This window comes from Melopsittacus undulatus, chromosome 11 (genome assembly GCF_012275295.1).
Source record: "Melopsittacus undulatus isolate bMelUnd1 chromosome 11, bMelUnd1.mat.Z, whole genome shotgun sequence".
NCBI lineage: Eukaryota > Metazoa > Chordata > Aves > Psittaciformes > Psittaculidae > Melopsittacus > Melopsittacus undulatus.
This window is the reverse complement of record NC_047537.1, coordinates 15,572,128-15,595,786: the sequence shown is the minus strand read 5'-3', so window position 1 is coordinate 15,595,786 and position 23,659 is coordinate 15,572,128. Positions and strand designations below refer to the sequence as shown.

Here is a 23,659-nt window from a genome sequence, read left to right as displayed (position 1 = left end):
AAATCGGAATACTCTCTATGTGTTGGCACAGCTAATGAAACCCCACGCCTAGATCATACCCTCTGACAAGCAAAGTGTGTGGTATTTAAACCATGGAGAGCCATGTAAAACGCTGGTGGTACCCCCCAACCCTGCCAATGGTTTCTGGTTTGAATGTGTTGCTAATGGGTGAGTGAACATCAGAGACATTTGCAAGGCAAAGTTAAACATGAATCCAGGCTTCAGGCTTCCTTCTGGGTAACTTAGGACACACAGGGACTGTAAGATGATGGAATGGATGCGGATCCAGGCTGCACATCCAGGCTGTGCTTTCATTGCTCATTGTAAGATGCTGTCCTGGGCCTGTAGAGGTTTTTTTTACTGCTGAAAAATGACAACTCACAATCAATTCCCTCCCATTCCATGGCAAGGGTCAGGCCCCTGCACCCACGGGAGTGCTGGCTCCAAAGTGACCAAGCTCTAATGGACAACTATTGATGCTCAGGACTTCCTGAACCTGGAATTTGTATAGATGGGGAATGAATGGGCATGAATTGTTTCTCATTTATAGAACCAAACATGATTTATTGCTTACGTGAGGATTCCTTAAGTGAATCCCATTACAGGGACAAAAAAATAAAGGTAATTTAAGGGATTGTGGCTTTTTATTTGCTGTTATTTGGAAGGGCTACAATCAGATCTGTCCTGAAAGGCACATCCTGTTCTATTTCTGGCATACCCATTCCCTAATTTGGTTCATGCTCATCCTGTTCCTTCCCCGATCTTTAGGTGTGTCAATGCAATAACCATGTAAATGGTTTTAATCCCATGCAGATCAGCAGTGGCACAAAGCTCTTATCTCACTGTTCATTATTAGCCTGGCTTCCTAAGGAAATGAGGTGTATGTGGTGGTGTGTCTGTCTCCTTCAGTCACCTCCGCATCTCTGCGCTGGTTTAGGTGCATTTGGCACAACTATACAGTTTTAAAGCTCCTTTATGTGAATCCTGTGGCTGTAAAAAGAGAGACCTCAGCTGTGCCAGCCTGGTGCAGGAGCATCCCTGCACAGCATCACTGTGAGGAGGAAACCTTCTGCAGCGATGGCATGAGAATGAATTGTCACATTTTTGGTGGGTAAAATGTTTTTTTTTTGGTTCTAAAAGTCATCAATTCCAGTTTTGTTCTCCAGCAAAGCCAGACTTGCTGGTGGCACACTGGAAACCGGCCCATTTCTGGTGTCTTGCGGTGGATAAAAGCTTTTAGATACAAGCCCTGGTTCTGTAATTGAATCTCCTCGGGAAGAGCTCCAGGGAATTGTTGCTGAAATCGATGAGGCTTTGCCTGGAAGCAGGGATCGGAGCAGGTCTGATCTCCACGTCCTCACCTTAACTCTTGTGCTCCGCATGAGGAATCAGACAGCACTTTCACATGTCTGGCTGTTATGAGTAGTGGTAAATTATGGCAGCTGAGAGAGCACCATAGTCCAGACTTGTTTAATGCTGACTCCTCATTGCTGCGTCATTGAAATGGGCTTTATGTCGAAGCTGCACTGGTGAAATAGAGCAAGGAGCCCATCAGCAGGACCATAAAGCAATCAGGTACAGCTCCTAAGCAAAGCTGCCAGGTTGAAGAATACTCACAGAGAACTGAGTTTTCCAAACTGTGGGGACGTCTGACTTTAAGCTAATGGAAAATGCTGCCTTGACACCTCTGGAGCTCACTGTGACCCCAGGGAAGGTGAGATTCACATGTTTTAGGGTTCTCTGTTTGAGAATGAAGGTAAGGTCTGCATTCAGCCCCTTTAACGCTGCTGGGATGTGGCTGCTGCCCACTCAGCCCTGGCAGATTCCCAAGCCACCAGCACATTCCAGTCCGAGGGGACAGAGGAGCAGGAGCCTTGAACTTGTTCCTTTGATTCCTCACAAGAGGCAGTAGAGAGAGACCTGCTGGGAAGGGGGAGCCCTGAGCTCCCCTGTTCCAGGCATCAGCCAGCCGAGCTGTAGGTCAGGATCAGCTCTGCCTCCACGCTCCAAACAAGCCACCAGAGGGGAACTTCTTCTCGTGTGCCTGAGCCAGAACCCAGCAGGTGAGAAACGCTGTGATGTGCTCTTGGTGGGAAGCATCACTGCCCTTTGATGGCTGTTACACCCGGGGTGAGGGGACAAGTGTGGTGCTCAGAGCTCGGACAGGCACGGATAGGATTTGCTGACTGCACTCCTGTCTCCTGCAGGATAAGGTAGCCAGTGTCTATGAATCACCTGGCTTCTTTCTAGGGTTGGATCCCATTCCAGGAGCCCTGGAAGCTCTGCAGGAGATGATCCACATGCAGGAGTAAGGATGCTTTGCACTCCATAGCCCTTTTCCATTATCTTATGCACTTTCCCCTGCCTGCTAAGGAATGTATAATGTATACTAAATAATGCAGTTTCTTTTCAGCACTGAAGTCTTTATTTGCACAAGTCCTCTCCAAAATTACGAGCACTGCATCCTGGAAAAGGTGGGAGAGAATTTGGTTTAGTGGGGTTTATTTCGCTGCTTTTGCAAGGCCTTGTTTTATCACCCAAGTCAGAATAATTCATTTACAAAGGCAGTGGCTGCCCCACGCTCCCAGGCTTCCCTGGATCTCTCTGTCTGAGGGGCAGCTTCCCAGACACAGGATAGTAGCACAGGAATCTCGGAGTGCCACATGGTGCCAGTGTCCTTACTGTGGGGCACCCTGTGCTCTCAGAGCTGGCATGGTGTGACCCTGCTGCTCCAGCTGTTGTAGAATGGCCCATAGGGGTGGGATATTCCCAGGGGATTCCACACTGGAGAATCCTCAACCCAAGCTCAATCCTTATTCTAAATGCAGAGCCTGAGACACCCTGTGTCCTGAAGGAGGCCAGTGCTGACTTAAGGGGAGGCTCCAGCATTGGAATTGGTCCTGTTTGCCACTGCATGAGAACAGAGAGGGGGGACCTTAATCACTGGAATGACTTGGATGGGCACAATCCACATGCTCTGGTGAGCAGCCAGTGCTGCTCACAAACTGGGTAGTGCTTAGGCATGGGAAGCACAGTGCTGCTGATAGGAAACAGGCTAAATCAGTGTCCTGGGCCATGGCCAGTCTTTGCGGTGAGGATTCATGGACACAGATGTAGGTCTGCAGGGGGAATATTACTGGGGCTGATGTGACTGGAGCTGAAGCACAGCAGCATCTTCTTTCTTACCTCTGCAGTATAAGTGGGTAGAGAAACATCTGGGAGCCGAGTTTGTGAAGCGGATTATTCTAACCCAAGATAAGACCATCGTGTCTGTGGACCTGCTGTTTGACGACAAGGACACCATTACAGGTTAGGAAAGTGCTTTCATTGCTCTCTGTTAGCCAGGAAGGAAACCCCTGCCTGAGCCCTGCTCTCCTCCGTTGCCCACAGGTGCAGAGCTGAAGCCAAGCTGGGAGCACATCCTCTTTACCTGCTGCCACAACAGGCACATCCAGCTGCAGGCCCCATGCAGGCGGCTGCTGTCCTGGGCGGATGACTGGAAGGGCATCTTGGCAAGCAAGTACAGGCGGTAGTGCACAGAAGGGGTGCTCTTCCCACTGCCAGGAACACATCCACAGGCAGGGAATCCCATTCCCAGGAGGCAGCGAGCATCTTCATCCACTTGGGGAGCAGTTACAAGAGCTGCCTTTGGTTAGATGTGCTGCAGAGCTGCTGCTGCTCCACGTGTCTGTAAGATTGCTCTGCAGTTATGTCTGTTGAGTTTGGGGTGTTTGCTGCTGGTGAAACGATAAAATACAAGCAGCTGGGGGTTGTATTTGTGTGTGTGTGTTTTTAACCTCAGTCCTGTGTGGTTTGGGCCCATTGGAGGGGGGGAATGGAAGAAAAAAAGAGGAAGTAAAGCTCTGAAACTTGAGCACACACAGTGAGGGTGCTTGTCAGGGAACACTGTGCAAGAGCCAAACCCTGCTGATGTTATGGATTTAGCCACCCTGGCTTTTGGGTTACCTTTTGCAGTGCTGGCTGATGAAGAAAGGACACAAAACTGGCTTCCATTTCTGGCCCATGAGTGTGAGTAAGCGTGGGTGAAGGCTGGGTTGCAAGTGCTGGAGAGAAGTATTTATGAGCTTATACCAAACTGTTTACACAGCGTTGAAGTGGATGTTTTATTAGGAGAAGGTTTTACAAGAGAGCTGCTCTCATGAGCTGGGCTGCCATGGGCCCTCCTTTTCATCTTCTCCTTTCTCACCAGTGGTAATGAAAGAAAACCAGCTTTTCACTTCCCCACTTAGAGGATCCACACTGTCCTGTGTAGTGATTTACCAGTCTGTGCTACTGTGACAGATGGTACAGTCAGTACCAAAGGGATGCACGAAGACTGCAGACTGCCAGGGCAGGGACACACCTTTCTTCTGCAAGAGGAATAACGCTGATGAGACATTTATGAGACAGTTGACAGCGGAGAGCTGCAGCCCCAACAGGCAGGAACCGGACTGGGATATAAGCTGCCCAGTAACCCAAGCATAACCCCCGCTCATTGCTGGGAAGGGTTCTTTGTGCCAGCTGGGTGCTGGGCTGCACGTGGCACCCTGCTCTCCAGTGACCACGATCTGTGATGTTATAAGTATTTGCTTTCAGTTTTGGCTGTGTGCTTGGCCTCCCTGTCAGAGCAGTGCTATCCCTCCTCTTTAGTAACTAAATCCAGTGCTGCTGCGACCAGTTTCCCTCTTTGATGTTCTTGACACAATTCTGCTGAGCAGAAAGTGGAGGCCTGGGAAAACAGAGGGGGGTCTCCCTCTTTTTCCCCCAAGAAAGTGGTGAAATCACCCTCAACAACCATGCAGATGTGGCCTGCAGTGCTATGGGTTAGTGGTGGCCTCGGCAGTGCTGGGGAATGGTTGGACTGGATGAGCCGAAAGGTCTTTTCCAGCCTGGCTGATGCTATGATCTGCACTGTCCTGCCTACCCAGGCTCAGTCCTTGGGGAGAGGAATGCCCACAGCAGTGTGTTTGCTCAGGCTCCGAGCCTCCTCCACCTGCAGAGGGGTGCAGTAATCCTGCAGGAACACGGTGGCCAGGTTGCTGAGCCTTCTGCTGGCCGAGAGGGAGAAGCGGAGCATGCACTCCACCACGGGCAGCGCCGTGGTCTGCTGCTGCGACTGCGGCGTCGTCAGGTACATGAGCGTCGTGACCGCAGACATGACGGTCTCCTCGTTGGCGCTGGAGAGGCAGTTGATGATGGGCTCTACCCCGTTGGCCTCCAGGATGTAGTCTTTGTTCGTTTTATCCAGGCACAGGTTGCACAGACCCCCTGGAACAGCAACAGAAAGCATCTGACACAGGCAACACAAGCGCTTCACCCCTCCAGCTTTTCATGCGATGATTCAGGTTCACGGATGAGCCCGTTTTCCAACATAGGAATAAGAATGGAGATTCTCTGGGAGGTTTGGATGGAAAACTCTTTTAACGGCTCATAGGCAACGTTTTCCACCAGAACATTCCTTCTCCTCTATGTCATTAGAGGGCACTGTTACTGCTGGCCATAACCTCTTCTGCAGAGCTCCAGGATTACTTAACCCTAACCCAGGCTAAAGCCTGGAGTTCATTGCAGGTGTTACAGGAAAACAAAATGGAGCCAACAGCACAAGGCAAGAGGTGCAGGATGCTCGAACAGGACACTTTAAGATGCAGCTGTGTCCTGGTGTAGCTCAGCCACAAACCTTAGACATCAAATATATTTACCATCAGCTCATGGCATTGCTCGTAATTAGTATCTGGCCCTTTAGTTTCTGTTCGGGTCACACTGAGTCAGTGTAAGGCAGTTCCTTAGAGGACTTATTACAAGAGTTCAGGTAAGTGTTCCAGAAGCTATTCTGGAATTTGGTTGTCAATAATTTCAATAAAATTTCACTAAAAGTCACTAAAATTTCACTAAAATTCACTAAATTTCACTAGAATTGAGAGCAGTTTCACTAAAACCTCATTCAGTTGGTGTTCAGTTCGAGTCTGGGGATAACGAATCCTTCCCGCAGCACAGCAGCCCTCTGAGGATGAAGGGTCGATGCTTCCATCCCTGCTCTCCCCCATTCCGCTCATCCCCCCTGACCGCGGCGGTACCAGCGCAGCACGGAGCTGCTCACACATCAGACTCCTGTGCCCCTCGGCAGGGACAGGCACCCCAGAGCTCAGCATCACCCCCGCTGTCCCTGCGGCTGCTGCTGCCCTCACCCATGGCGAACTCCACGAGGGTGTCGCTGCTCTCGCCCAGCATGTCGAGGAACAAGTCCAGCACCTGCAGCTGCCGCAGGTACTCGTAGTTCCGCGGGTCGTAGGCGAAGTTGGCCAGGTTGGCGAGCACCTGCTCCTTGGCCTCTGCAATACAGAAGCGCCGCTGAGCCCGGGCCGGCTCCGCACGGGGCTGCGGGGCGGCCGCGGTACCTGCGCTCTGCGGTACCTGCGCTCTCCGTTGCCTGGAACTCGGTGACCAGGGCCTGCAGGTACTCCAGCCGGCCCAGCTCCATCCCGCACCGGCACCGACACCTCACGGTGCCCGGGGAGCCTTCCCCTGAGCGCCGGCGGCTCAGGGGCCACCTCAGCACCAAGGTAGGCCCAACGCAGCCGGCGCCATCTTGGGGCGTGGCGAGGCGGCTCCTCCTCCTGCCGTTCCTTTCCCTTTCCTCTCTTCCATTTCTCCTCCTCTTTCTTTCTCCTCTCTTTCCGTTCCTTTCCCTTCTCATTCTTTCCCTTCTCATTCTTTCCCTTCCTTTCCTTTCCCTTCTCTTTCCCTTCTTCTCCTCTATTCATTTTTTCCCTTTTCTCTTTTTTCCCTCTGTTTCTTTTTCCCCTTTTCCTACTTTACTCCATTTTCCCCCCTTTTCTCCTTTTTTCTTCCATTTTCCCTTTTTTCCTCTTTTCCCTTTCCTTTTTCCCCCTTCCCTTTTTTCCTTTTCTTCTTCCCCTCCCCCCCTTATTTCTTTTCCCCTATTTTCCCACTTTTTTCCCTTTTCCCTGCTCTCTTTCCCCATGGACTGTGTAACCTGTTCACCACCACCACAATAAACAAGTGTGCCCGAGGTGCTGGGTTCTTGTACTTCCGAGCTCTGCTGTTTAAAACACCTTGCTCTGGGAGGCAGCTTAACCCTGCCTCTCTCACTGTTAGCTATCCACTAAACTTCCATGTGGGCCACGGGATAAACTACAGGGAAAGAAATGTGGGGGCAAGGGGTGAATGATGCAGTCTCGGGAAGCTCCATCGCGGTTGTGCAGTGCGCTGGTCTGAGCACAGAGCAGAGCGATGCCATGAGCCTGAGCCAGCCCCGTGCCGGTGCCACCACTGGGACTGCTATGAGTATGTACGGTGAAGGTGCCTAAACTCAGCACAAACTGGCGCTGCTTTTATTGGAGCAATTAAACCCATGGAGGTTCTGCAGATAAGGAGGGAACAGGCTGTCTTGGTGTAATCACACGTGAAGTCAATTGAAGCTGGGCGGATGCACCGGTTCCGTGGTGCCGGTGCCCAGTGTGCTGGGATGTTGGGATGCTAATCCGCTGTTACACGGCTGGGTGGGATAACCTGCCTGCCCATTGCTGCGTCCCATAGAAGGATGGAGGAGCAAAGAACCTCCACTGAGTGCAGCGTTCCTAAAGCTTGTAACATTGCAGTGCTGTGGGAAGGCAGGGAACAGGAAAGGGAAGGTGTTTATTTATAACTGGTATAAAGATTTAAGCCAGGCCTGTGCAAGCGACTTCAACTCTCTTGAGCTGGTGTGTGTATATATATATGTGTGTGTGTGTGTATAGAGTCATAGACTGGTTTGGGTGGGAAAGGACCTTAAGATCATCCAGTTCCAACCCCCTGCCATGGGCAAGTACACCTCACACTAAACCATATCACCAACAGCTCTGTCCAGCCTGGTCTTGAACACTGCCAGGGATGGAGCATTCACAACCCCCCTGGACAACCCATTCCAGTGCCTCAGCACCCTAACAGTAAAGAATTTCTTCCTTAGATCCAATCTAAACCTCCCCTGTTTAAGTTTTAACCCGTTACCCCTTGTCCTGTCACTGCAGTCCTTAACGAAGAGTCCATCCCCAGCATCCCTGTAGGCCCATGTGTATATTTATCTGTATGTGTGTATATATATGTATATGTATGTATAAGTATGTCTATATATGTGTAATATATGTATGTGTATGTATAGTTATGTCTATGTATGGGTGTATATATGTATATATAGGTATGTCATGTATGTGTATATATACATATGTGTATGTATAAGTATGTTTATATATGTGTGTATATATGTGTGTTTATGTATAGGTATGTCAATATATGTATATATGTGTGTGTATCTATCTCTGTGTGTATATTTATGTATGTGTATATATAGGTATGTCTATACCTGTGTTTGTATATGTGTGTGTATATGTGGATATACATGAAAGTGGTCACAAAGGTGCTACAGACAGCTCCTATATCAGAATGCTTTGCTAAGTGTGTTAACAAATCCCTTAATGTATGCCTGTGTAAGTGGTAGGAGTTAACACACATTAGAGCCATATCCGTCATTACATGGAAAGGGAATGACTAATGGGAGAAAGCAGAGGAAGAGAAAGCAAACACAGCACAAAGAGAAGCGATTAAGGATGCTGGGCTTGACTAATAAGGGGTGAAACCCTGTGTTTAAAGAGGAAAAATGCAGTGACTCATGTCTCTCAGGTTCATTCTGCAGGCACTGGAGGACCTTTGTCCGCTGGTGTGGTTTCACAGGCAGCGGTGCTTAGGAAAGGCTGGTGTCTGTTCCAGGTGACACATCTCTGGGTCACACTATCCAGTGCATGGCAAGAGGTAACCAGGAGGGAGGGACACCCTGGGGACTGTGGGCTGAGCTCCTTCCAGCCTTTGTCTTGCACTGAGGTTCGCCAAGGCTGGCTGGGAGAGCTGAGGGATGCTTTATGTTCCATTTGCTGTGTGTCAGCTGCCTCCTGGAGGAGAGGCTGACAGCTGAGGCTCTCTGCAGAGCCAACAGCCCACACTAGGCCTGACCACCCAACCTGCTCTGCTGCTGGCTCTGTGCTGCTTGTCTTTGTGCTGACTTACTATGGGGAGTCTGGCCAGATCATCCAGAAAGGTCACTTGGCAGGAGCAGGAGTTGGCCGTTCACTCACCCAATGCCATCCTGTATGTTTAATGGACATGGAACTGCTGGAACAAGTCCAGAGGAGGCCACGAGGATGATCAGGGGCGGAAGCACCTCCTGTATGGAGACAGGGTGAGAAAGTTGGGGCTGTTCAGCCTGGAGAAGGGTGTGTGGAGACCTCATAGCAGCCTTCCAGTGTCTGAAGAGGGCCTATAGGGATTGCTGGGAAGGGGCTCTTCATTAGGGACTGTAGTGACAGGACAAGGGGTGATGGGTTTAAACTTAAACAGGGGAGGTTTAGATTGGATATAAGAAGGAAATTCTTTACTGTGAGGGTGCTGAGGCACTGGAATGGGTTGCCCAAGGAAGCTGTGAATGCTCCATCCCTGGCAGTGTTCAAGGCCAGGTTGGACAGAGCCTTGGGTGCCCTGGTTTAGTGTGAGGTGTCCCTGCTCATGGCAGGGGGTTGGAACTGGATGATCTTAAGGTCCTTTCCAACCCAAACCATTCTATGATTCTATTCTATGTTCAAGCCTCTGAATGCTCCAAGCACTTGCTGTTTGCCAGAAGAGCTGCTATAGCTCCAGGGGCTGGTCTATAGTGACATTGCAAGTTAGGATTCAATAGAAGCACTACTACTCCTAGTAGTTACATTTCCCTTCTTGCAGCACTAACCAGGTCTGCAGGCAGGATGTCAAGCTCCTCATTAAGGGGCTTTTGCCCTGCTGAGGTGTTGCGGAGCGTGTAAGTTCACCGTGACCTTCCTTTGGGTTTGTATTAAACTTTTCCAAGCCCTGCTTTGGCTCTGAAGGCTCATGATCCTGCACCAGCTCAGTGTGAACTTCCTGGTGAATGTTTCATTGCAGTAAGGAAAGGTGCTCGGTGCAGGAATGCTTACCTTGCAAGGTTAATGATACCTTAAATGATAAAGGGAGCAAGAGGGCACATGGGGAGCTTGGGACATTTTAGTTCTGGTCAAGTTGTGTTGTTCTCGGAGGTTTATAACCTGGTTGAGGTGTGTTTGTCCATTCTTAGAGCCAGGGTTATTTTACTGTCTGTAGGTGTTAAACCAAACCCTGTTTCAGGGCGGTTTGGCTTTGCATAATGGGACAACCTTGAACTAATAAAAGGAGCTTTTATTGCTTTATTTTCCTTCTGGGCCTCACGATTCTTAAGGACTGAGCATTATTGCTCCTGTGTGATGGCTCTGAGGGGGAGCTGTTATTACAGAGTGCATGGTTTGTTATGCACAGTCCCTTCAGTTATGCTTCACAAGCTCCTGCTCAAAGCAGCTTGGAGTTCAGGTTGAAAAGAGAGCTAGGAGAGGTGGGAAGATGGGGGGGGGGGGTAATTTCCTCTGTCATGGGAGCTCACATCTGATTTACCTCTGGAAACACAGCCTCAAGTGTTACCTCTTCCCTCTGCAAGCTTTATTCCCAGGCTGTGGATTGTGGATGACTTCTCAAGGGTCTGTGGGATGTAACCAGCACTCTTTGGAGGCAGCTCACGTCCTGCAAGGCCGGTACAAAGTTTACAGTGAACGAGTTGAGAACTTTACAGTGATGGAGTTCCTTTGGTTTGCTTCCCAGAGACATCCCTGCTTTACCTGCAGCTGAACCCCAGTGACCCCGGTGTTGAGCCTGGGAGCATCGGATCCATAAAGCACTCTCCTAACTTCCCATGCTCAGTTATCCTCCACTGCTGCACACAGCTAGGAAACAGTCAGAGCACATCTCTGGGCCGGGCTGTAGGAGGAGCTGGTCTCTGTGTGTCAGCATCAGTGGGGTGAGTACTTCTTTTCCTTCCTTATATCTCACAAGCATGCGTTAGACAACACATTTCCCTGCTTATGAGCCAGCTCTAGGACTAAAGCATTGCAGATGGAGCAGTTGGCTCCACAAAGATGTGCTCCATTGCTCCTCCAACTAACCTCTGTTCTGCTGAGATAAACTGATGGGTTGTGGCTTATACCATCTTTTACCTGTTTTGCCCATGGTATCTGTAGCAGTGGGGAGATGTGGGACAATAAAACCCCATATTTCTGGAAGAAAACAGGGAGTGTAGAAAGGTGAACAGAACTTAAAATGTAAGAATTGTACACAGGAAAGCAGCAATCTGTTCAGCAGCGTGGCTCTTTTATTTGCAATAGCTAGGAAAGGTTTGGGACTTCACCCTTGTCATTGATCTTTTGGGGACAAAGGGAGAAAGCCCCATCTCTGTCCTAGGAATGTACAGCAGTCATTGTTTCCGTAAGCTGAGAAGCACCAGTTGCTGTTTGCTTAGTACTTACGGACCATGTAGGCATTACACAAGTTAATAAACACGTGTGACAAAAGATTAGATGTGTATGGTCTCCCACTGGTTGTTTTATGTAAGTCTATGTTTGATCAGGAAGTGCAAAGCCTCCTGGTTCAGTAATGCCAGAGCGGCACTGAAGAGGATGCTGAGCTGTGGGAGCAGGAACCCCTCTGAAGGGCTGGTACCTCTTCCATCTCACTCCCGTGATACACTTCTGTCTCTCTGAAGGTTCTCATGTGTTGAGCAGTCTTCATCTGCAGTGCTTTGTGAGCTGTAGGAGACAGCGTGTGCCCAGGCAGCCAAGAAGCCCCCAGCATCCCCCCCAGCCCCAGTGCGGCAGCAGGACCAGGGCAGGGATTGTGCCCCTGTGCTGGGCACTGGGGAGGCTGCACCTCAAATCCTGTGCTCAGCTCTGGGCCCCTCACTACAAGAGACATTGAGGGGCTGGAGCAGGGTCAGAGAAGGGAATGGAGCTGGTGCAGGGCCTGGAGCACAAGAGAGATGGGGAAGGGCTGAGGGACCTGGGGGGTTCAGATGGAGAAGGCTCAGGGGGGACCTGATGGCCTGAGAGGAGGATGGAGCCAGGAGGGGCTGGGCTCTGCTCCCAAGGAACAAGGGATGGGACAAGAGGAAACGGCCTCAAGCTGCACCAGGACAGGTTTAGGTTGGGAAGGGTTGTTAATCATTGGAACAGGCTGCCCAGGGCAGGGACGGAGCCACCATCCCTGGAAGGATTTAACTGACGTGTAGCTGTGGCACTGAGATGTGTGGGTTAGTGGTGGACTGGGCAGTCCTGGGTTAATGGTTGGATTCAAATGATCTTAAAGGTCTTTTCCAACCTGATCAGTTTTGTGATTGTATTATCTGCTCCTGTCAGATAAGGAATGATAGAGAACATAAACATTGTGCAACCCAAGCTGGTGCTGAGGGAGGCTAGAGGCTGATGCAGTGTCATTCCCAGGAGTGCAGCAAGAAGAGCTATTACAGTCAAGGCTGTATGGATATGGAAGTCAGTGACATTGACTTTTCCCAATATACTTTTCCCAACAGATTCCTTTGTAAGTCATTCTTGTGCTTATACGAAATGTAGTTATGCTTGTGCAAGCACTCTGTAATTTAGAGAACGCTGGTGTCATGAGTCTAAGCTAAATTCATTTACACAAAGGCTTTGTGCACTACAAATTCACTTACTGCAGTGGCTTTGAATGTGTCCCTCTCTAAGGATGCACACACTTGTTCTTAGTTCTATACCACTCCCCCCCCTGCAGCAATGGGTCCCAGTTCATGCTATAAAGAAGCGTATTTAGACCAGCCACAAATCCTGTTCCTGGTATATCAAGAAGCACTGGGGATGTTACTGGTTACAAACAACAGGCGCTCTAAGGTTGGTTGGGTTGGTTCTTTTGGATGCTCTGGAGCTGAACCTTGGAGGCTTTGGAAACATCCTTGGCATGAAGACATTGGGTATGTGCCTCATAGGAGAAAATGTTTGCCCTTACTAGAGACTTGGCTGAGTTCTGCAGCGCTTGCAGCAGCTTCCATGTAATAGTTAGAGATGTGGAAAATAATAACAGCCTTCCTGTGGAAGTTGCCACCCACAACATGGGAAGCAACCAGGAAACTCTGCATTCTGCACCACATCACGTGTTCGGATGAGGCAATAACACTTCTTTGTGGAGGAATGACCATTGTGCATAGCCATCAATGCGTATTATCCAGTGTTACCCACTGGAATGTGCATGTGAGATTCCAGTGACTTAAAGGCACTGACTTACACCAATTGAACTGACACGGCTTTTGTGTCTCGGCGCTGGTTACCATGGCTGTTATGCCAGGGTTTGCTTTAGGGAAGCACAGTTCTCTTTGTCCTTGATCTCTTTGGCTGGCGCTGGGTTCTGGGCTCAGCCCGTGGTCCAGAGCACTCACTTGGAGTCTGACACGGCCCCATAGAGAAGGATGACGGCAGCTGTGGAAAGCAGCCACTTGTTTTCTCATCTGCCATCAGTGCTGGGCCTTGTGGAGCTTTGTACAGGCCACATAATCCTTTGTGTTCCTCTTTATTTGTCTTCTTGCTTTTCATATGCTTGTGATGTACACGACTGCTGGAGGAGGCTGACTCTCAGGCTGTGATTCAGTTGGCATTTCACTGTACTGATACCTGGAAGGATTATCCCCAGGTACTTTGGAAGCCTCTTTCAATTTGGTTTTCTTTTCCAGAGCACAGAAGGAGAATGCCATAAATAAGGCAGCTGATATGAGGAAGAAGCTGGAGTTATAGAAGACGTAGTGGAAGTCATTAGTTACGTCTACCAGGAGACCTGAAATAGAAGCCGCAGCTTAGTCAAAGAGAAGATGGGCACCAAAGGCAACAGGGTGACATTAACATAGATGTGAAACCTAAACCAGTCAGCAAACTGCCATATATGAAAGATGAGCATTCACAGGTGGGTTAAATTCTCTCCTCTAGGTTGCAGGGGGTGGTTGTGTCTTATAGTCATGACCCAAGCGATGGTTCTGCTTTTGTACCAGATATATCATAACACACAGAGAAATCAAGGGAAGAAAGGAAACTGAGTTCTCCCCAATGTGCTGATTCATTTTGTTCACTCAGCAGAGGACCCTGTGCCAAGCACTGGATTTTAGACCGAGGGACTGTGTTATAGACCAGGTCAGAAAACAGAGCAAGTCAATAGAGAAACCTCTCCCGAATGGACATGTTAGGGTCTCCAATAGTATGTAACCAGGGAGAAGAAAACTCCCAGCACAGCAAGCATTATGCCTAACAGTAAGTGCCTTCAGTATAAAACATTTAATGTGAGACGTACCAAATGAGTAACTTTACACCAATGTTGGAGATGGAAAGGTGATAACTCAGGTCAAGCATATGATGCTTTCTGTAGGCTACTTATTTCAATGGAAATACTGGAATGTATTGCAACTGCTGTTTGCTTGCTTGTATTCTTCAGTAAAGATTGGTGATGTTTCTTTTCCTGGTGCACTTTTCTTTAGCAGATCTTAAGGCTACAAATGGAACTGGTGCTGCTGTTACTGGCCTTTGTTTTGCCCATCTGCCATTCCTTTGAGAGATGTCCAAGGAAAGACCTTTTTGGCCCCCTCAGAAGAGTGACTGACCCACTAACACCAGGGAATACCGTGCAATATGGCGTGTGTTATCATCCTGTCCTGAGAACAGGCAGTATTTTCCTGCTGAATGGCACAGCTCATTGTCTGGAGAACACAACTAAAGCCTGCTTCATGCTCAGGTTTACATTTCTCTTTTGTTAGCCGTTTGGATTCGCTGCTGTGCTGCAGGAGCAGGTACATGCAGGAGTGAACTGTGACACCTGTGAATGAGTGATTGGCTTTGGGTTCATATCTAGCTCCTTTCTTGTCTCCAGAGTAAAATTAATACCCGCTGGACCTTGGAAAGCAGAGTGAACGGGAGCTTTTGCTGTGCAGCTCCTGAGTTGTGTAGGGCTGCTATGAACTGTGATCAGAGTTCGTTTGTTTAATGGGATATTCACAAGTCCTTGGGACTTCACAGATGAAACAGTGCGAACTGGCAAAGCAGTGAGAGTTCAGAGACAGCAAGATCCTACCACAGCAATTCCTCTCTGTGTGCTGCTGCTCACTGGAACAAAGCTCTTATCAATAACACCCCTACTGATCAAACCACTGCTGCGACACTTGGGCAGCTGCAGAAAGGACCCTCCTGCAGCTGATCCTTCCTCTCTGATTCTCCCTTTTCTATGACTCCCTTTGCATAACTCCCCTGCCTGCATGGGTTGGGAATCTCCCTTATCTCTCTTCTTAAGCTCCCAAACACTTCCCACCAGAGTCTAAACAACCCAGCCTGTTTAACAGCTTCTCACCTGTGAGAGGGGGTCCGATGAGGAGCGTGATGCTCTCTAGGATGGTGAAGAGCCCCAGAGCGCTCGAGAACCGGTCCATCTCCACCACGTCCATCAGCACCTGGAAGGTGAGCGCCCCGATGCCGCTCATGGCTATGCTGAGGATGACGCAGTAGATGATGAGCACGCTGAACTCAGCAGAGACCACGCAGATGAAGTTGCTCAGCCCACAGAGGAGCACGGCCAGGCTGAACAGGTAGATTCGTCTCCCTGTGAAGAACCTGTGTCCCGAGAGCAGCCCCGTGAAGGGGCGGATGAAGATGTTGATGAACCCAATGACAGAGATGAGGAGGGCTGCCCTGCGCTCCTCCACCCCGTTCTGGATGGCGTAAGGCACAAGGTAGATATGGGGTAATGCAAACCCCATCATCATCCAGGTCACGCCAATAGTGTAAATCTGGTAACCTTTGTTTTGACAGAAGATGTCAAAAGCTAGGTACTTCTGCAGTACATGGAAGCATGCAGTCCTTCTGCTTTGCTTCTGGAGCTCGTGATGGGGAGAAGATGCTCCATTGGACAGCTGTGTCTCTTCTGCTCTTCTCCTCGGCTCCTCTCCAGGCTGGGGTGACTGTAGCAGTGACCCTGAAGCGAGCTGAACTGGTCTCATGATGGCTCCACAGACACAGCAGTTCAGTAGTATTCCTCCAAAGATAAGGAAAGTGTTTCTCCAGCCCATCTCATCCAGCAGGTATTGAGAAAGCAGTGGCCACAGTGTGAATCCCAGAGAGACACCGGTGGATGCCATTGCGTTGGCCAGTGTTCGCCACCGTACAAAGTAGTATCCCAGTGCAGTCACTCCTGCCTGGAAGCTGAAACATGACCCCAGGCCTAAAGGTAAGAATAAAAGAGCGAATGATGGCATGTGATCCATCTGTGTTGTCTCAAAGAGCCTAAATCCAGGCTGCCCCCACAGGTGAGACAGGACAAGGGGAATGGCTTTAACCTGCTCGAGGGGAGACTGAGATGAGCTCTTAGGCAGAAGCTCTTCCCTGTGAGGGTGCTGAGGCGCTGGCACAGGGTGCCCAGAGAAGCTGTGGCTGCCCCATCCCTGGCAGTGTTCAAGGCCAGGTTGGGACACAGGAGCTTGGAGCAGCTGCTCCAGTGGAAGGGATCCCTGCCCATGGCAGGGGTTGGAGCTGGAGGAGCTTTAAGGTCCCTTCCAACCCAAACCAGGCTGTGAGGCTCAGGACTTGCCGTCATTCATCCTCACAAACCCCACGGAAGTGATGTGTGTAAATTAAACTACTTGTGTTCTATCCTAAATAAACTGATCCAAGCTGACATTTGTCTGGGGCAGGATGCCATTCCTAAAACTGTAATGGAATTGTTCATTAGAAACTGTTTATGCTGACTGCTTTCCTGACACTTCCATCAGGACTCAGGGAGTTACTTGGTTTTCTCTCTGTGCAATGGACACCATTGAGTTTGCAATATCCAATGGGATTAATCCCAAAGGAGCCTGGCTGAAGAAATGAATCTCTTTGTGTTAGAAAAACCCCAAGAGTTGAACATCAGTCACGGAGGAGAAATATTTGGAAAGGAAAAGTTCCCATCTGTTGCTTCTGTTCAAAACCAACATGTTCTTTTGTTAGGAAAAGATGTCTCCACATTGCCTCTGATTGGGAGTGGTGAAATACAAGCCCAGTGAACTTGGGATGGATGTTATCATGAGTCACATTAACCCAACATTGCATTCCAAGATTGAAAACCCCTTCCTTTCTTCACAGCCCAAAGGCTGAGGTGCTACTAAACAGAACAGGCATCCTTGCTCTCCATTTGCCCACTGGAGACCTGAAGGTTTTGCCAGAGAGAAGCACTTTGCAGGGAGCTTGGCTGCATGAGCTGTGTGTGGAAGGGGTGCGAAGGGCAAGTCTGTCTGCTCTATGATTCCCGCTGCTCCTGATTCATCCCATTTCATGGATGAACGGAAAAAGGAATCGCCATTCCCCTCTGTCAGGTCAAGCTCGGCAGCCAGGTTTGCGGTGGTACTTACCTGTGATGAAGCCAGCGGTGATGTACAGCTGGCTGATGGACCTGCAGAAGGAGCTGGACACCATGCCCACGCTGCTGAGCAGCCCCCCCAGCATCACCGCGAACCTGCAGCCAAAGCGCTTCACCAGGATGCTGCACAGGGGCCCTGGCACCAAAGAGTAAAAGGGAAGCAGTTAGGGAGGAAGGGAATTCTTTGGACCTGCTGGATTGCTGCACATATCCCAGGGGGTTGGTCTAGAGACCCTGAGGGTTGTCCCAGCAGCACAAGGGAGCCAGGGAGGGAATATATATTCCCTGATCCTCCCAAGGGCTTGTTAGCGATGGGGAAGGCTCCTGTGATCTGCTTGGCTTTTGGCCATCAAGTAGGGTTTCTAAGCTTCTCTATGCTGGATTTTAGTTAAAAGGATTGGCAATGGAAGAGAATAAGGCCTTTCAAGTGTAATTCTGTTCTTGCATGCTGTAAATTCAGGGAATGATTTGAGAAAGGGAAGGATTGGATCTCTGGGGCTCCGAGTAAGGGATGCTGAGCAGGATGATGTTTCTTTCTGTGTGTTTGCACTCATTTCACTGTGTGTTTCAAATACCCTGCCACAAAATCTCCTACATTGTCTGTGGTGTGCTGCTACCTTGGGCAAACTCCTTGCAAGAGGAGATAGATTGAGCCTGAACTAGACCAAAAATGGGAGAAAACAGACATCACTGAGGAGGACCATTTGAATACAGCTGGAGAGGTGTATTCACGCCTACATGGGAAGCAATCTAAGCTTCAGGCAGTAGCATCCAGGCTGCAGCTTGTGGGATCCTGCAGCTGTCCTGCAGGTCATCTTCTCCAGGGATATCCTATGTCATTGTCACACAGCTCTTTGCTCTTTCCTGCCCTGCGATACGTGGCAGGGTGAGAAGGTTTCACTGCGTCCACTTCCAACAGGACAAGCCTAGGAGCAGACCATGTGCATCCCGGTTCCCACTTCTACTCCAGCGCAAGCAGTGCAGAGGTGGGAGTGAGACCCGGGTGGTTCTGCTGGACCAGAGCCCACTGCTGCCCTTCATGGGCCCAAACCTGTGTCCTATTGTGCACCAACACTGCTGGCAGGCTTTATAGCAGAGAGTTGTATTATTTCATCAGGAAAACAACAAACAGCCATGGAGGGGGTGTTTAAGGTCAGTCAGTTCTTTACTTTTCATAGAGCTGTGGTGAATTCTGTGGGGTTGTGGTAAATTCCCAGGTTGTGAATGTCATTGAGCATCCTTTGTTTTGGGGTAGGAAAAAGTGAGTTCAGACCTGCAGCCCACTGCTGGGAACCATGGTTCTGCCTGCACAAGAAGAGGATCTGAGTTTCTTTTTCCATTCCTTTGAGGATGTTCAGGTTTTTCCAGGGTTTGTTGAGTTTCCCTCTTCCAAACACTCCAGGTTATATGAGCAAAGGCCAAATGATTGAGTTTCAGAATTAGGATTCAGCGCAGGGAAAATAACCCATGGCATATTTGTGCCCTAAGTCAATGTCTGGTTTGAAATAGAACCCACATAATGGAGCGAACAGGGGAACGTGATTAAAATGAGGAGAGCAGCTACCTGTATCTTGATCTGCTTGGGAGATTTCCACCTCAGGCTTTGCAGCAAATGGTGACCGCATTATTTGCCTCCTGCTAAAGACATCAAGGATGGGTTTGCAGTTTAAGCAACCCCAGTAGCCAGAACTCCAAAGAAGTGTGGCCAGCAGGGTGAAGGAGGTGATGCTGCCCCTCTGCTCTGCTCTCATCAGACCTCACCTGGAGCATTGTGTGCAGTTCTGGTGCCCTCAACATAAAAAGGACATGGAACTGTTGGAACAAGTCCAGAGGAGGCCACGAGGATGATCAGGGACTGGAGCACCTCCTGTATGAAGACAGGCTGAGAAAGTTGGGGCTGTTCAGCCTGGAGAAGAGAAGCTGCGTGGAGACCTCATAGCAGCTTCCAGTATCTGAAGGGGGCCTACAGGGATGCTGGGAAGGGACTCTTCATTAGGGACTGTAGTGATAGGACAAGGGGTAATGGGTTAAAGCTGAAAGAGGGGAGGTTTAGATTGGATATAAGGAAGAAATTCTTTACTGTTAGGCTGGTGAGGCACTGGAATGGGTTGCCCAGGGAAGTTGTGAATGCTCCATCCCTGGCAGTGTTCAAGGCCAGGTTGGACAGAGCTGTTGGTGATATGGTTTAGTGTGAGGTGTCCCTGCCCATGGCAGGGGGTTGGAACTGGATGATCTTATGGTCCTTTCCAACCCAAACCATTCTATGATTCTAAGATTCTAAGTCATGGATTGAACTTTCCAAACCAATGAGAATGGCTCTAAAAGCAGAAGGGATTTTCCTTACTTACTCCTGTGAACTTGCTTCCTAGGTTTCAAACGTTATTTCTCACTTACCTTGGCCTTTTGTGCTTTCCTTTGCAAAAATAATAGCAGCAGAAGTGCTGCATTTGTATGAGTGTGAGTTGAGAAGGTCCTTTCCAACCCTATTCTATGATTCTACAGTATCGAGGAGCAGGAACCTGTGAGGCCGGAACTCTCCTTTTGGAGATGGCCACAGGGTCCTGAGGTCTCCCCAATGATTCTTATAACAAAATAACCATTAGTTGCCTTTACCTAATGAGACAGGTTTGGCTTCCTAACTGATGGGTTATTGTTTGCACTGGGTCCTTCCCTGTTCCCTTCCATAGGTCTTCTGCATGGAACCTTCTCACTGCACTGACCACCCTGAGAACGGGCTCCTCTGTCCATTTCCCTGCACCTTTACCCATTTTTGCCACAAATATTGTTCTTCCCTTTGCTTCCTCGGAATTAGAAAGAATAAAGGAGAAGAAAAGAGAGCAGCATCTTCAGGAGGCACCGGTGACACTGCCGAATGCGGTTTAGGATGATGGATGGAACTGGGGAACCTGAACCAAGCAGAGCCCAGCCCACCACAAAGGAGCTCAGAAGCTGCAGCAAAATTGCAGTCTTTTATGTCTGGGTTTTGTTGGGTTTCTCCTGGTTGTGCTACTCCTGGGGGACAAGAATGAGCACTCCCCTGCTGCAACAGCTTGCAATAGGAGACATAACTGGCAAGTGAAGTAATAACTCTTGTAACTCGCTAGCTGTGCCCTGGCAAATTCTGTTCCTGGATGTCACTGGCATGAGGTTGTTCTTCCCTTGCCTAAGTTATAACTTTTAGATCTATTTACTGGCTGTCTTTATAGTACCTTTTAGTGCAGTCCCAACCTCCTACAGAACCATTCCTCCATTAGAAAAGAGAGGTCAGTAGATCTTTTGTTGCATGTCCCCTCACCTCCCACATCTTCTCTGGAGGAAAACCCAGTGATTCCCTCCACTAATGCACACAGCACAACCCTCCTTCCACCCCCTTCACCAGCAGGCTGCCTCCTGACCCGCATCCTGCATCAATCCAGCTTCACGTCCACCCTGCCTGGGTGTGCACCCAATGCCACCGCCCAGGGAGCTGGCTTAATGCTCAGCCAGCAGCCTGCAGGAGCTTGGCTTGAGGCGTGTTTCAGCCACGGAGAACAAACTTATCATGGGGAATATGAGAGATGAACCAAGGAGGCACCCAAGCTTCAGTGCTACCTGCTGGCCTATTCAAAGAGCTGCTACGGGAAACAACTGTGTTCTCGGTGGTATGGAAAAGCTGGGAGAGAAAGGGATTCAACTCCTTTGATCAAAGGGCTTGGGTGTCTCTTAGAGTGGTTAAGGGAGCTTGGTATCTGTGGAAACTGAGGTGGTGAAGGGCATCCCCATCACTTACCTCCTCCGTGCAGCACAGCCACCATGATGGATGGGAACCACGATGTCTCACTGTTGCTGGCCTGGAAGTCTCGCTGCAGGTCCGTGAAGAAGATGCCAATGCAGGGGGGGAAGCCCAGCGTCATCGCCTGCAGCACCACCGCAGCCAGCAGCACCATCCATGCCCAGCCCTGGTCCTGGGGCTTGGCAGCTTTGCGTTCCCCTGCTCCTCCTTGGGACATGACAGCTTCTTTCTCCTCCCAAGCCAGCCTGCTGGGGAGGGAAGGGCAGCTACCACACAACCCTCAGCCCAGCCAAGGGGCCTACGGGGCAGAGCTGATGGTATTCCCAAGGCTCAGAGGCACCGGAGCGTCCCACACCTTTGCGGCTGACTCCTTAGACCTCTTGCTCTGCATTTCTCCTAGCACCTCCCTTCATTCTCTCCACGGGATCCTGGCAACGGATTGCTTCAGAAACAACTGCCTTCCCCTTTTATATTTCACAAGACTGTGACCACAGGCAGGTACAGGGCAGGACCACACCTCCTCAAAGGAATGAATTGGCCTTACCTAATTCCCTCCCTTATTTTCCCTTTCACCTGCTTTCATCATATGGAGTCCCCTTGCTGGCAATGGCTAAGGTCACCCAGTGCTGTGCCCAGAAGAGGAGGAAAAACCCTGCCAGTGCCAAGAAAAACAGAGCCATATAAAGCCTGCGTGTGGTTGGTGTGGACCTGGCAGGGAGGCTGCACCTCCCCACACAGTCCTAGTGAGGAAAAACCAGTTTGAAAGCCATTAATTCATTAGGATGTGGTGATCGCATAGAGGATTTTGCTTTACCTCTGGTTAAAGCTTCTTCAGAGAGATCCCAGCTTTGATTTCTTTGAGGCTGGCTGCAAGAAACCTATCCCCCATCCACATGAATAAACACGCATAAGGAAAAACCACCTTTGGCAGCTGGATGAGCTCAGGAAAGTGCCCATAAGGTCACAGCACGGTGCAATACTTATCTAGCTCTTCAATACTGATTTTTCCTAGAAGAATAGCCACGTCTGGGCTTTGTGTGCAGCTTTAGAGGTGAGCAGCAGTCTGATCCTACTCGTTAGTTCATATATGCCCCATATATGGGGCAGAAAGTTCCATACCTCAGGTTGAGACAAGGATGGGTCAAGCGGAGGGTGGCGAGCGTGTGGCTGCGCAGGCAGCTCATCCCCTGTGTGCGCAGCTCAGGGCCCGCACTTCTGCTTCAGTAGCCACTAAAAGCCTTGATGCAGCCCTTTGCAACATTAACCTCGGCATCACTCCTGTGAGCAGGGCTCTGGTGCTGGCTCCCAGCCCAAAGGACAGCAAACAAGGCTGGGAGCAGAAAGGGGGGGCCCCGTGGGAAGGGGCTCTGAGATGCAAATCACGGTGCTGGTGCTCAGCACACTTTAATCCTTTGTCCACTTTAGCCGGGCGCAGATAATGCCGCTAATTCAAGCGCTTGTCTCTCTGGTGTGAATTAGCTGGAGGACAGCCTAAAGCCTCTCCCCGGCAACAGCGAACCTGCAATAAAAGGCAGAAGCACACAGCTCCTCTCTGTTCCCACACTGCTCCGTTGGTCCAGCACATTCCTGGCTCCCCACACCTCTCCCTGCTCGCCCTGCTCCCCAGCGGGGCTGCGCATCCCATGGCTCTCATCCACCTTCTGCCCCCGGCTGCAGGACACACATTCCCCTGCGCAGCCCAACCTGGATGGACCCTGGCGCTGGGGTGCCAGGAGCACGGTGACCTCCTCGCTGCCTCCATAAAGGTAAAGGAAGGAGCTTGCTCCAGCGCTGGCTCAGCCGGATGTGCCACACGGAACAGCAGCAGCGCCGCAGAACCGTGCTTTAACCCTTCCCAGGGTAACCACATCGGATGGACAGGGCAGCCATGGGGGAGGGGGGGGGAAGGGGGAACGTGCATTTTAATGCTCTTATGGGCTTGGTGGTCCTCACACCCTGCTCCTGGTGTCGAGCAGGGAAGGTGACAGCAGAGATACCTGCGGGACACGGGTTTTCCCATGCATGCGACTGCCTCGTGCTGATGGTGTTGGGAATGGGACTGAAGTTCACTGCAATAACCACGCCTGGGTGCCAGCCACTGCTGCGCTGGGAGCACATGGATGTGCAAAGGTGCTTCCCTCCACCAGCCCACGCAGCACCCGGGATGCAGGGAGCCATGGACAGGACACAGGGGAGCACGCTGCTGGTTCCAAGTCTTTCCTCCTGGCCGGTCACTGGTGATAATTCCTTCTCATTCAGGCCTGGATGTTGTTTCTTCTTCCTCCAGTGACCCCCAAGGCTTTCTGGGGTTTCCCAAGCTGTGATGGAGCAGCCCTAGTAGTTATTTATGGCAGCAGACCAGGGGTGCTCACATGGTGCCTTTCCCTCTTTCTTCCATGTCTCAGTTTCCCTCAGCTGTGATGGGGACTGGGATGAGGGTTGCTGGATGCTGCTCCCCACAAGGACAAGCAATCCTTTATGCTGAGAAACACAAGGGCCTGGGGCATTTATGTAGCTCACCTCCTAGGAAGAGGCTTATATTCATCCTGCAAATGAGGATGCTGATGTCCATACACCATC

General features: G+C 50.2%; 3 protein-coding genes across 3 annotated transcripts; 1 reads left to right on the top strand and 2 right to left on the bottom strand.

The window, feature by feature from the left end:
• The first annotated feature begins 1,750 nt into the window (after positions 1-1,750).
• NT5C (5', 3'-nucleotidase, cytosolic) lies at positions 1,751-3,533 on the top strand. Its single transcript, XM_034067771.1, has 5 exons — positions 1,751-1,756; positions 2,208-2,308; positions 2,414-2,474; positions 3,195-3,309; positions 3,391-3,533. Exons 1-5 carry the CDS (start codon positions 1,751-1,753, stop codon positions 3,531-3,533), a joined length of 426 nt encoding a protein of 141 aa, XP_033923662.1.
• Positions 3,534-3,592: 59 nt separating this feature from the next.
• On the bottom strand, positions 3,593-6,585 carry ARMC7 (armadillo repeat containing 7). Its single transcript, XM_034067988.1, has 3 exons — positions 6,412-6,585; positions 6,186-6,329; positions 3,593-5,268 (listed from the first exon to the last, which is right to left on the bottom strand). The coding sequence occupies exons 1-3, from the start codon at positions 6,476-6,478 to the stop codon at positions 4,931-4,933; spliced, it is 549 nt and encodes a 182-aa protein (XP_033923879.1). The 5' UTR covers positions 6,479-6,585; the 3' UTR covers positions 3,593-4,930.
• Positions 6,586-11,971: 5,386 nt separating this feature from the next.
• Positions 11,972-21,501, bottom strand: SLC16A5 (solute carrier family 16 member 5). The gene is made up of 4 exons (XM_005144242.4): positions 21,077-21,501; positions 17,300-17,443; positions 15,268-16,134; positions 11,972-13,713 (listed from the first exon to the last, which is right to left on the bottom strand). Exons 1-4 carry the CDS (start codon positions 21,294-21,296, stop codon positions 13,472-13,474), a joined length of 1,473 nt encoding a protein of 490 aa, XP_005144299.2. The 5' UTR covers positions 21,297-21,501; the 3' UTR covers positions 11,972-13,471.
• Between the last annotated feature and the right edge of the window lie 2,158 nt (positions 21,502-23,659).

What these genes read in the sequence shown, in the direction of transcription:
- SLC16A5 (XM_005144242.4), bottom strand. Translation starts at nt 21,296, where the DNA reads ATGTCCCAAGGAGGAGCAGGGGAACGCAAAGCTGCCAAGCCCCAGGAC. An exon ending in CACCGCTGGCTTCATCACAG is followed by an intron (nt 16,135 to 17,299) that starts GTAAGTACCACC and finishes TCTTACCTTTAG; the next exon opens with GCCTGGGGTCATGTTTCAGC. An exon ending in CATCGGACCCCCTCTCACAG is followed by an intron (nt 13,714 to 15,267) that starts GTGAGAAGCTGT and finishes CTTCTATTTCAG; the next exon opens with GTCTCCTGGTAGACGTAACT.
- NT5C (XM_034067771.1), top strand. An exon ending in GAGATGATCCACATGCAGGA is followed by an intron (nt 2,309 to 2,413) that starts GTAAGGATGCTT and finishes GTTTCTTTTCAG; the next exon opens with CACTGAAGTCTTTATTTGCA. An exon ending in CGACAAGGACACCATTACAG is followed by an intron (nt 3,310 to 3,390) that starts GTTAGGAAAGTG and finishes CGTTGCCCACAG; the next exon opens with GTGCAGAGCTGAAGCCAAGC.
- ARMC7 (XM_034067988.1), bottom strand. Translation starts at nt 6,478, where the DNA reads ATGGAGCTGGGCCGGCTGGAGTACCTGCAGGCCCTGGTCACCGAGTTC. An exon ending in CCAGGCAACGGAGAGCGCAG is followed by an intron (nt 6,330 to 6,411) that starts GTACCGCAGAGC and finishes TCTGTATTGCAG; the next exon opens with AGGCCAAGGAGCAGGTGCTC. An exon ending in CCTCGTGGAGTTCGCCATGG is followed by an intron (nt 5,269 to 6,185) that starts GTGAGGGCAGCA and finishes TTGCTGTTCCAG; the next exon opens with GGGGTCTGTGCAACCTGTGC.